At 43.7% G+C, this 12,152-nt stretch overlaps 1 protein-coding gene across 3 annotated transcripts in view; it reads left to right on the forward strand.

Moving 5' to 3' along the window:
- pkn1b (protein kinase N1b) overlaps positions 1-12,152 on the forward strand; it is a 28,723-nt gene that overhangs the window by 10,468 nt on the left and 6,103 nt on the right. The window contains exons 1-11 of one of the 3 annotated variants that reach the window (XM_029508488.1): positions 2,151-2,507; positions 4,989-5,292; positions 5,909-6,054; positions 6,141-6,261; positions 7,452-7,597; positions 8,670-8,883; positions 8,976-9,170; positions 9,448-9,557; positions 9,768-9,911; positions 10,089-10,164; positions 11,932-12,073. In XM_029508488.1, coding sequence (XP_029364348.1) covers positions 2,418-2,507; positions 4,989-5,292; positions 5,909-6,054; positions 6,141-6,261; positions 7,452-7,597; positions 8,670-8,883; positions 8,976-9,170; positions 9,448-9,557; positions 9,768-9,911; positions 10,089-10,164; positions 11,932-12,073 — 1,688 coding nt within the window. In that variant the 5' untranslated portion in view covers positions 2,151-2,417. Of the gene's footprint in view, positions 1-2,150; positions 2,508-4,988; positions 5,293-5,908; positions 6,055-6,140; positions 6,262-7,451; positions 7,598-8,669; positions 8,884-8,975; positions 9,171-9,447; positions 9,558-9,767; positions 9,912-10,088; positions 10,165-11,931; positions 12,074-12,152 lie in introns of those variants that run through there. The other 2 variants (XM_029508486.1, XM_029508487.1) reach the window with 2 other exon arrangements.

Raw genomic sequence — 12,152 nt, forward strand, 5'->3', positions numbered from 1 at the left:
TAAAAACAGAAAATAAGTCGATTATGGTGTTCAGACCTGCAAACAGCAGACCTCGTGCCAAAGGCAGGAAGGCTGCATGTTTTCACACCATTATAACATAAACGGGAGAACAGACTACTACCAGTCAAAGGTTTGGACACACTTTCCTACTCGTCTGAATGAAAAAGTGTGTCCCAACTTTTGACTGGCAGTGTATATCAATGAGCATTTATTCTTTCAGCATGACTGAATAAGCCACAACTTTGTATGGCCCATTGTCCCACCACGTCAGCTGGTGAAAAAGCTGTTCCAAAGCAACACACTCAAAGCTGAGTGCTGTTATATTGCATGCACCACAAAGTATTTTGTAAGGTGGGAGGCTTAAATGCAGCTTCCAAATGTGAGCAGTGGGAATGGAAATGGAAAAGATTTTAAATCAGCCTGTCGTGTAAACGTAACATATAAATGCTAAAATTGAGACACAAACTGCATCACCATCTCCAAACTCTGCTGAGTTTGCCCCTCCCCCAGCCGCCTACAATGTTCAGCATGTTGAGCCCAATCAGCAGATTTTTTCTTTTTCCCTGTTTCTTCCTGCTGCAATATGTTGTGATCCAGTGTTGCTACCATAACAGTGAAGTCGACAGAAACGTGTCTCTAAATTTGTGATAATGTTATTTAGAGCATATTAAATTCAGTGAATTATTGGGCCAAATTATTATTGGTTGGCAATAATACGGTCAGCTTTTAATAACGTTATTAAGGGAAGCTAAAGGAGACAATTTCATGGGTCAGGCTTAACCTGAACAGGTTAAGGCTGTAACTTTAATATATATATATATATGATATGATCTTAGTTCCTGATACTGTGGTCAGCACAGTTTTGGTGCGTATGCTTCACACATGACATGAAAGCGACAGTTAGCCAGTTAGTGTTTGGCGATGATGTTTTAGCTGACAGTAACAGCTGAACTGCATATGTAAAGGGGAGATACACTATGGATTTATGGGGGCTGCAGCCACCGCTCTAGAATATACAGGAAGCATTCGGAGTACCAGCTGCTTGGTAAGGAAATCTTTTACTACCTGTTCACAGATATGGGGCACACAGCATTTAGTTGTTCTATTAAAATGATGTCAAACAGGAAAAACCGCCTGTATTTTAAATATGTTGGCCCCACCTCATGTTGTCTCTCTCTCTCTATCCCTCCATAGCAGAGGTTAAATAAGGACTCATGTCATGCTTTGGTAGATTTTTGAATTCCATGCCATAAGCATATGTTTATTTTCCAACTTGTCTGTCCATGAGCATGCATCCTTTTTGTGTCAGCATTTGTGTTATGGCAAATCAGGACAGGGTGCCAGAAAGGGTGCCCCCCACGCAGTGAGGGCCTGGAAGACCAGTGACCCTGCACTGCAGAGAGTCAGACAAAACCATGGCCCAGTGTTGGTCTTACTGACAGGAAGAGGACAGAATCTGTCAGTGCTGTCTGTGTGTGAACTCTGCTTGTTCCTGTCTCAGAGGTGGCAACTCAGCTTGTTGTTCTGTTTTGTGTAAATTTAGATTTTATGCCAGCTTGTCCAAAACCAGTTCATCTTCCAGTTGACGCATGCACAGCGGGTGAGCGTCCACTCTTCTTCTCAGTGCAGCTCATGACCATATGTCACAGTGTTACATTGAGAGGATGTTACAACTTGATGCATAAAGCTTCATTTGGGAAAGTCCTTTAAAAAATGTTTGAGATTCGATGTAATACAATATGAAATAAGTCCATCTAGTTTATAGTGTACCTTCTTACAACGTTAAAATGTTAAAATGCAGACAATGAGTACTTTACTGTGAGGATCTTTTGCCCTTTGACCTCTTTTCATAACATTGTTTGAATTTTCAAAATCTTATTTCCACGTAAACACAGACCTGTAATTAAAAAATAGAAATGGCTGTCCAAATCACAATCACACACAGCCAAAGAAACATGTGGTCTGACAGTCAGTTTGATATGGCCACACTCTACACACACTATCACAACAGTCTGTCACAGCATTGGGAGCTCAGTGGCAGGAAGCTGAGTGGCTGTGAGCTCTCTTACTTACAAAACCACCCAAATGTGTGTATGTGTGCCTGTAAAAGTGCATGACGCCTCAATTTCTGTCTGACAAAGAACAGAAACAGGAAGCAGCGAGGTGCGGCTCAGAGTATGCTGTTCTCTCTTCCTCTCGACCGCCTCGGCCACTCACTCCGGATTTAGACTGCCTTTTAATTGCTGGCGGGAAGGACATCCTGGATTTTGAGGAGGCAGGAATAGCATTCGATGTAGCCTGACTGGCATTGCTGTCAGCACTGGGTGTGTGTGTGTGTGTGTGTGTGTGTGCGCACGCTTGCGACGGGACAGAGGGGAGGAAGGGGGCCAAGGACTGAAGGCAGAGGGAGGCCGAACATGGCCAGTGAGGACGGACTGGAGGACCTGCCAGCAGATCAACAATTTGATTTCCCGGCACCCACTGAGCAGAGTGACTCAGAGTCTTTGGTAGGCAAATGTAGCCACAGCAGGCCGCAACATGGCCACCCTTTTGCTTTCCATACATTGCTATGGCCCTTCTCTTTTCTGTTGGCTTCCTTGTTGGCTTCCTGTAAAAACATCTATCTGACAGCGAATCATTTGTGAGTTTTCATTCCTGTGTGTTCTTTTTTTTAGTCCAACTGTATGAGCTGTCTTATACCTTGCCCCAGAGATTCTTGCAAAAACACCAGGGATTAACGTGTATTGTGTTGAACAGGAGTACGTCACCGTGCAAACTCTCCCTTCCTGTCGTTCATGATGTGCTACTGCCTCTGCGCTCCCTTCTGCCTTAGCTGTGGCCTCTCAGGCCACATCAAGGACGATGTATGTATATATGTGCGTGTGTATAAATGAGCAATGACTTCAGGACTTCAGGACAGCACTCTTGCCCCACAACAGGAAGGTCGCAGGGTTCGGTTCCTGGCCTGGGGCCTTTTTGTGCAGAGTTTGCATGTTCTCCCCATGCCTGCATGAGTTTCTTCCCACCGTCCAAAGACGTCATGTTTGGGTTAACTGGTGACTCTAAACTGTCTGTAGGTCTGAGTGTGAGTGGTTGTTGGTCTCTGTCTGTCTCTGTGTGTTGGCCCCGTGATGGACTGGTGACCTGTCCATGGTGACCCCACCCCTCACCCAGTGTGAGCTGGGAATGGCTCCAGAACCCCCTGCAACCCAGAAATGGATAAGCTGTAGAAGACTACTGTGTGTGTGTGTGTGTGTGTGTGTGTGTGTGTGCGCGCGCGCGCGCATTCATGTCACTCCTCATAGTTATATAAGATAGATTTTGAGACTCTTCCACATCAGACTTCTTACTTCTTGACCAAATAATACATTCCCCCAGTGTAATTCCTTTTTATGAGCTTATTCTCGTACTATTTTGAGAAACATGTTCAATTACATTGCTTCAGAGTTGTGCAATAACATAACATTGCATTAAAGAGGCAGCTACAATGATGCAACTGTTGGGCCTTTTTCCATGTGTTCTGGATGGCTGCTTGGGCCAGCCTGACTGTTGTACTGTATTGTGCTGTAGATGGATTATGGCTTTAATGAGAGCAGAGCTGTAACCCCAGCCTGCATGTAGCTGGACGGACACAGAGACCTAAGAAGTTGTAATCAGATCTGGTAAGCTGGATGGCTGGCTGCGCAGTCAGAGGGGGAGGGAACAGTCCTCCTTTCCAAGTGTGTGGGTATGATCTGATAAGAGCTGCTGTCCCATCATTGACTGAACGGATGGCACCTTCAGGCTTTCAAGCCCGTTTGAATCATTTTATGAATGTGAAGACTACATCTTGTTCTCTGCATATAGAGAAACTATACATAGAACACTTCTTAAATGTTATGCCGCACGATGCAGGATATTTTTTTTTTTTTTTTGTTTAAGCGTGTATTGACTGTAGAGACCTGTAGCGTGGTGTTGCTGCTGGTGTTTCCATTATATTGTGTTATATATTTCTGATCTAGTTTTTAATCTAGACCGTCTGCATATTTTCTCAGTTTTAAAGGAGCGTAAAACCATTTAAGAGCTATTTGTTGAAACAGCATCTGGATGGACGGGATCGTCCATCTCTTACATACAGGAGTGAGTCTTGCTCGTGTTATCTGACCCTAATTGTGATGAAAACAAAGGAGCAGACTGTCAAAACTCACAGTAGTGGGTAATTGGCAGATTTCAGCTTTTTGTATGTTACTCTGGGATTCAAATCACAGGTAAGTATACTGGATCACACACCACAGAGAGGCCAAAGAGTACTCACCAATTAAAGATTAGGCCAAAGTTACATATTCTCTATTTGCTTTATTTAGTGGAAACATTTTTGAGCTGTAGTCATTATTTACTTTAAATTACAACTGCTCTTTTTGTAGCAGAAATTGTTAGATAAACCAGGCCAGGAAATCGAGGTGAAAATGAGTTTTTTGTGAAGGAAATCACACTGTGACTGCATGCAATGTATGTATGTATGTATGTATGTTTTTGTGACCCATCCAAAAAGCAGAAGAGACCCTGATTGATTTTAGTCTGTTTTAATGCTGTTCTAATCTGCTGTAATCTGATTAGCGTTGATCGGTAGGAGAGCTGATGTGAGCACTCAGCTCTTTAGACATTTAAGCGCTGCCTCTCCTGTGCTGCTGCTTCACAGTCTCGGCAGGTTTCACATGTTGTTGGTTTACCTTACTTTCATCCCACAGTGCTGTACTTGTGCAGAACTGTGCAGGGTGACACTAACCTACAGCAGCTCAGCAGCTCTCAGCTGGAGACATCACCCTTTGAAAAAGTTTTTGCTGCAACTGAAACCGAAAATTCCACCTCATGCGTAGTGGGCTAAAAAAGGCTTTACACTGTTTCATATTTATACTGTTTTCTTAGTACCTGTTATCTGCATCTGCCAATCACCCCCTTCTCCTTGTGAGGCCTCTCTAACCATGTAACTTTACTCCTTCCTCCTTCAGAGTGATCCAGGTGGGCTGTCAGTGCTCCAGCAGCTTGGTCTGGACCAAAACTCTGACTTCTCTGACTCCAGTGTCCAGCAACGCCTCGATGAGCACCGAGAGAGGATCCGCAGGGAGATCCGCAAGGAGCTGAAGATCAAGGAGGGTGCAGAGAATCTGCGCAGGGCCACCACTGACAAGAGGAATGCCCAGCAGGTGGACTCACAGCTCCGCAGCTCCAAGCGCAAGCTGGAGTCCCTTCATGCTCAGCTGCAGGAGCTTGATGCACACATTGTGGTCAAGGGACCTGATGACAACAAAGGTAGTGTATCCATGGAGAAGTGGTTCACAAGCTCCCGAGCCGCTGTGTGATGTACCAGTCATTCTCTTTGAAGCAGAACTTATTTGTAACATCATCATTTATTCACACCAAAAGATCAAACCTGTGGTTTTGCATGTTTCATCTCATCACTAAACCATCATCTCCACATTTAACATCATGAAGACCAATATCCAGAGTACATGTGGTGTGTTTTTCTGAGGACATGATAGTTTCAGTTTACTAGAAAATCAGTAAACAACTTCCAACTGAGGCTGATTGGAATGTCATGAGTTCTGTAGGTGTGAAGTCATTAACCGAAGTAATGACTATGAACATGATTTTTGTTGTTGTTGTTTGTTTCTTTAACTTCCACCTGATTATGGTGGATTTCTTCCATCCATCCTGTAGTTTTTGAGATATGCTTTATGCTGGCACAAAGTTGAAGGAATCATCCAAACGCAGTGTCTGCTGGCGTGGACTACTGCCAGAAATAAAAACCTCTGGCAAAATGTAAAGATTAGTAATGAATGGGCTTTAGCTTCACGTGCTACCAAAGGATGTGAATAATTGGTTAAAAACTGCTACATTAACTGACTCTGTCATAACTCCTCTTGTGTAGATGCACCAAGGTCTCCAGGGTCGGTCAGTCAGATTTCGGCCAGTGAGCACCGCATTGCAGCTTTGGACCGCCAGCTGAACATTGAGCTGAAGGTCAAACAGGGAGCAGAAAACATGATTCCAATCTATGTCAATGGAGGTAGCAAGGTACTGAAGTTCCAGCTGTAACCCATCACAGATACACTGCACTCTCTGTAACATCTCTAACTCCTGTTTTTCATTTCCCTCCACAGGACAAGAAGCTTCTACAGTCAGCTCAGCAAATGCTGCAGGACAGCAAGACAAAGATTGACATCATTCGCATGCAGATCCGAAAGGCCATGCAGGCCACGGAGCAATCAGAGGAGAACCAAGGTACAAATCATTCCTTCGTTTTTATGCTCTTTCTCTCAATTCATCTTTCATCCCACCTGCCACTCTTTCATCTTATAGACAATGCATATTTTATGAGGCAGGTGGATCAATTCTTGCTTCAGAACTTAACAGTGTAGTCTTCCAGTCACACGCACGCACGCGCGCGCACACACACACACACACACACACACACACACACACACACACGCACACGTCCATTAATACCCTCTCACTCTCCCAGGTTAGAGCCTTATTGATGTTCCTTCATCCCCTTGATGTTGCCCAACAACTAAAAGCCATGCCTCATTTAACAGAGGTTAGAGAGGGGGAGGTCAGATGCGGGGAGTCGGAAAGGGAGAGAGACTGAAAGGACTGAGTCATAGATGACGAAAAAGTTAAGTTGAAGGAAGGAAAGGGTCAGAGATGAAAGAGGGAGTAAGCAGGGAGGGAAAGCTCAGTCTAGCTAAAGAGCAGCAGCAATCCTGGAAAGCACAAGCTGACTGATTTTAATGGGAGATTTCCCTTCATACGTCTTTATTTTTCTGAAAATGCTCTCTGGCCCTGTGGTTTAGGGCTGCTATAATGTTGTCTTTAAAAAAAATAACATGGATTGCTCAACTGCTTATTGAGTTTATTGTTTGGATTTTACCAATAACTTTTGGCTCGCTCTGACTTGCATCACTTTCTAGTGCAGAGACAACAGATAGCAGTGAAATAGCTCGTTGTGCCCTCTGTATACTACGTGCTTTGCACCGAATGGCGCATAGCCAAAGACAGTGACTCCCTGGTAAATGTAGAGGAGCATTTAGCAGTCGAACAGACTCTCCTCAGAAGCAGGTGGAGACCAAAACAAGGCTAAAAGAGAAAAGTCATTGGTTAATTGATGCTAATGTTCCTCTCTCCAGTGGCTAACCTTACTGCTGGATGTGTGTACCATTGTGTGTTTATTGAATTCAAAGAGTTTGAATAAAATATCCTTGTTGTGTTCAAAGCATGTGTCTGTTGCCACCAAGTGGTCAAAAAAATTGTGATTGCAAGTTTAAGTATTTAAGCTCAGTCTACAAAAAACACACACACACACACACACACACACGTACTTAGTCATGAGCTGTTCAAACCATGTTGTGTCTCCTCTGTGTGTTGCTGTTCTTCATTTGTTCTGAAATAAACATGTCACTTCTCTGTACCAGGTAAGCCCGACCTTTGTGGGGTGGAGCTACGTGTGGAAGAGCTGTGGCATCACTACCGTGTGGAACATGCCATGGCTGAGGGAGCCAAGAACATTCTGCGACTGCTGGGTGCAGGAAAGGTCCAAGACAAGAAGGCCATGGCTGAGGTCAGACAACAGGGAGGATTACACGGTTAATGACACAATACAGGGTTCTCATGGAATTTTTCAAAGTTTGTAAAAACATCACAGGGACGTGAACCGTTACACATTAAAAGAGAGATTTTATTTATTAATTTTCTTGCTTTATGTTTTATTCTTTTAAATGAACAAAGAACCGGTGACAGCCAGGATCATTAAAATTACAAAAGAGCCTTTAAATTTACAGTGAACTAGTACGCAGGCAGATTAAAGCAGAAGAGAAGGTGGTGCAGTACATAAGATATAACAGATATGTTCTGATGTCCAGAACACGTCTCTGTGTTTGTGGCAGTGCGGTTTTTCCCAGTATTTCTGTCCTTTGTCTTTGTAAAAGTCAAGTTTTATTCATTCATTAATTCATCTCCTACCACCTATCCATTTCCGGGTCTTGGGGGGTTCTGGAGCCAATCCCAGCTCACTCTGGGAGAGGGGCGGGGTCACTGTGGACAGGTCACCAGTCCATCACAGGGCCAACACACAGACACATGAATCAAGTTTATAATATTTATAAAGACCTTCAAGGTGGAAGGATTCCGCTGAATTTTTTACTTGCAACCATGAATATCTTCAAGAGATATGTATCTCTTTTACTGAGGCCTTCAGGGAGTTTTCCAAGATACACGCAGGTAAAGGAGAGAAACATAAAACTAGTCTGCAGAAACCGCTCCAGCAAGAGAACTGTTAGGCATTTAGGCAAGTGTGATATAACAGTCAGAAGTGTTGCCACATTCAAGCTTTTTCTTTTTTAATTGTCTCTTAGCCTTTGTAGGATTTGCTGGGCATCATTTTAAAACTCATTAGTGTTATAATAGTATTTAAACTTGATCTCTGCTGTGCCCTTGAATTTTATATTTTATAAAGTCCTTGAAAAGTCCTTGAAGATGATTTTGTGGGAACGCAAATGAGTTGAGTCAGCTCGTTCAATTTAGCATCAGTTATGGTCTGATAAATCCCATACTGATCCTAAACTGTTAATAATTAATATCAACATTTAAATAAGACTATGTATCAGCAGTCTTCTTGTCTTGCTGCTCTGCAGGCTCAGTGTGGTCTGAGTGAGTCCTCCCACCGTCTGGACCTGCTCCGGTGCTCTCTGGAGCAGAGGCTGCTGGAGCTCCCAGAGGATCATCCGAAGGCCTGCCTCATCAAGGAAGAGCTGGTGTTGGCCTCGTCATCAGCTTTCAGCTCCCGCCACAGCACCCCCTACGTCCATAACCAGTACAGCACCCTGAGCAAACCATCACCTCTCACAGGTAGACACAGAAAACACACAGACGTCTGAATTCTAACCACGGCCCATTTATTTATAGCTGTGTATTAAACATGGCTTTTGTTCTCTTCACAGGTACTCTCCATGTGCATCTTTTGGGCTGTGTTGGGCTCCTGGAAGTCATCCCAGGACGGAGCAGAGGGACCCCAGTGGTTCTTCCTTCCCACTCACCAGGAGATGGACGCTCCTCTTTCAAACTGAGTGGCCTCTACAGCCGCAGCACCAGCAGCATGAGCCTTAAGATCCCCGGCAAGGCTGATGAGCTCTCCTGTGAGTGTTAATCTTCAAATTATACCATTAGATAAACTGCATTTTTTTTTTTATCACATTTATTTATCATAATGTGGACTGCACGCTGTGCACAGTTTCAAAAAGTCTGTTTGTACCTTTTTTTTTATCGCATACAAAAAAAACGATTTCAATTAACATACATTTTTTACAATGAAGAAGCAGCAAAACAAAACAAATCCAGTCAAGTCGTACACTCATGTGCCCTCCATATTTCTCGAACCAGGTCAGTTGTTTTTACTTCCTGTTTGTGTTTCAGCGGAGGTGAGCGCAGTGCTGAAGCTGGAGAACACAGTGGTGGGCCAGACAGTTTGGAGGACAGTTGGAGAACAGGCCTGGGATCAGACGTTCACCGTAGAGCTGGAGAGGGTAAGACCTGCAGTGTGTTACATGTCTGGTGCAACTGTTGTGAATCCATTTAATCTGTTATTGTTGTTGTGGTTCTGTCACTGCAGTCTTTGAAGACACAGAGATTTAAATGTGCTGCGAGGATCATTGATCCAGTTAACTGTAACAAATTCATGCTGGGCCAGTGAAGGCGTCTTCATGTCACATTCCTGGTGTGTTCTGTGTGTTTAGTCCAGAGAGATGGAGATAGCGGTGTACTGGAGAGATTACCGCTCCCTGTGCGCCTTGAAGTACCTGAAGCTTGAAGAGTTCCTGGACAACCAAAGACACAGAGTCCAGCTGGAGCTAGAGCCACAGGGACTGCTGCTGGCAGAGGTACAGGACATGTAAATAAGCCTGAGCTGCAACCACGATATAAACATGGGAGAGGAGCTTTCATCATGTGTGGTTTGTTAGGAACAAAGCTGCAGAAACATTATCAACGACAGTAAGTTTGAGTCCAGATATGCCTTCATTCTAGTTCTGTGTTTTAACATATTGTTCTTGGCTCAGGTGACTTTCTTCAACCCAGTAATAGAGAGAGGTCGACGACTCCAGAGGCAGAAGAAAGTCTTTTCCAAGCAGCACGGTATGTTCAAGTGGGCACACTGAAACTTTACTGGAAGAAGGATTTAGAATGAAATGAATAACATTACTGAGCTCCAATTAAAGTGTGACATGTTTCAGCAGCTGGGAATTAACAGACGCTCACATATTGGTGGAAACAACACTTCAGTCTATTAGTCAACAAAATAAACAATCAATGAGAGTGCGTGCGAATGTGAGCCAATTGCTCAGTGTGTGCGTGAAGTGAACTTAGTCGAGGCCTGCGTTAGGACAGATGAGCACGTCTTGCATTGTTTTGCATTCTCTCCAAAATGCAGCAGAATTTGTACGAAGCACAGGTAGTAAAGATCAGCAAATTTCATGGTGCAAATTTTGCTTTTATGTTTTTCATAAAATCACAGCGGGTTGAGGTCCACATGCTGTCTGAAGTACATTCCACACAAATCTGGTATATAACCTCATGTATTTTCCAACTACACCGTTTTAACAAACGCGGAGACATCATGAGCAGGATAGCTCATCTGCAGCGGTCTCACTGTAGCATTAAATGTGTTTGGGGTAACCTGCAATAATATATGTGACACGGCAGCACGAAACAACGATTTGCACTGGTGCTTTATACCTGTTGAACATTTCATGTGACTGACCTTACCACTTATTTAAAAATGGCAGCATTGGTCCAAGTCACTTTTGTGTTCAACTGAGGTGTAATTGTTGTTGGTATTCATGATAACAACATAATAACAGAAAAATTATAAACTGCTGCCAAGCAACAGTGTCCGCATAAATTACAAATAATTAACTCTTGAAAATCAAGAATACCGTTGTGAATGTATTCCTGTGTCCAAATGTGTTGTTGTTGTTGCATTCTGGCTGCTCTGGTGAAGACTCATAGTGGATCAACATCCTCGTATTTGATGTGGTATCTGAGGCACCTGGGCTCTGTGGGGCTGGGATCAAACAGCCAACGCTGGGGGCAGTGAACCATCTAACCTGTGTCACACCGCAATTATTACCTTACTAATTAAATATGAAAAAGTAATAGGGCCACTGAAATAAAACATCTATTTTCGGCCCTTGGCTTCGGTGAGCCATGAAGGCAAGTGATCTGCTGCACCTTTAAATGACACGAGAAGTGAAGCACAGCGTGAGGTTTCAATTGGTCACCATCATTCCTGGTCTCCTGCTGTTTGAAGATGTAGGACTGTGTCATTTCTAAGAGCAAGAAAAAAAATCTGTGGTGCGAGAAGCAGCTTTGATGTGAGGAGAGGAAATAAAACTGAGGCGTAGGGCAGAGAACAAATATATTTGAGCTGGAGCAGAGTAAATTTACACAGGAACAGGGGCTGTTTGAGGGAGAGGGAAGGTGTGCAAAAATTGTAAACATAAAGTGAAGAAATAATGCTCTGAAAAGGAAAGACCATGCTAAAGAATAAAGATAAGAAAGAGGTTACTAATAATATTTGAACTCCAACCTAAACAGAGAGGTTTATCCACTCAGAGCCCGCTACATTCGGAGGGGTTATAACTAAAGTGGTTGAGACGCACTGCTGGAGATAAAGTGTCAATGGCCTTCCGATACTCTCTGCAACTGGGATTATAAACATTCACAGAAAATACAAACCCAGGTCGAGCAACCGCTCAACTGTCTCGCGTCATTAAAACTACAGGAGGACTGTCCGTGAACAGACATTTCTGCTTTGCTTTCTGTTCTCTCCTTCAGGCAGAGCTGTTTCCTAGTGTTTGGCCTTTTATTCATCCACATATGTTCTGCATGTGTTCTGCACAGATAAAGCTTTCTTACGTGCCCGTCAGATGAACGTGGACATTGCCACCTGGGTCCGCCTGCTGAGGAACGCCATCCCCAGTGGAAGCAACACACCTGCCTATACACCCAATTTCACAAGCAGCACGCTCATGCAAAGCACAGGGTGTGTAGCCTACAGTTTGTCCTCGCTGACTGAAAGGCAAAACAAAACACTTCATAATTTTGTTTTGGTTTTTTCTTTT

Source organism: Echeneis naucrates, chromosome 8 (assembly GCF_900963305.1).
Source record: "Echeneis naucrates chromosome 8, fEcheNa1.1, whole genome shotgun sequence".
Classification (NCBI taxonomy): Eukaryota; Metazoa; Chordata; class Actinopteri; order Carangiformes; family Echeneidae; genus Echeneis; species Echeneis naucrates.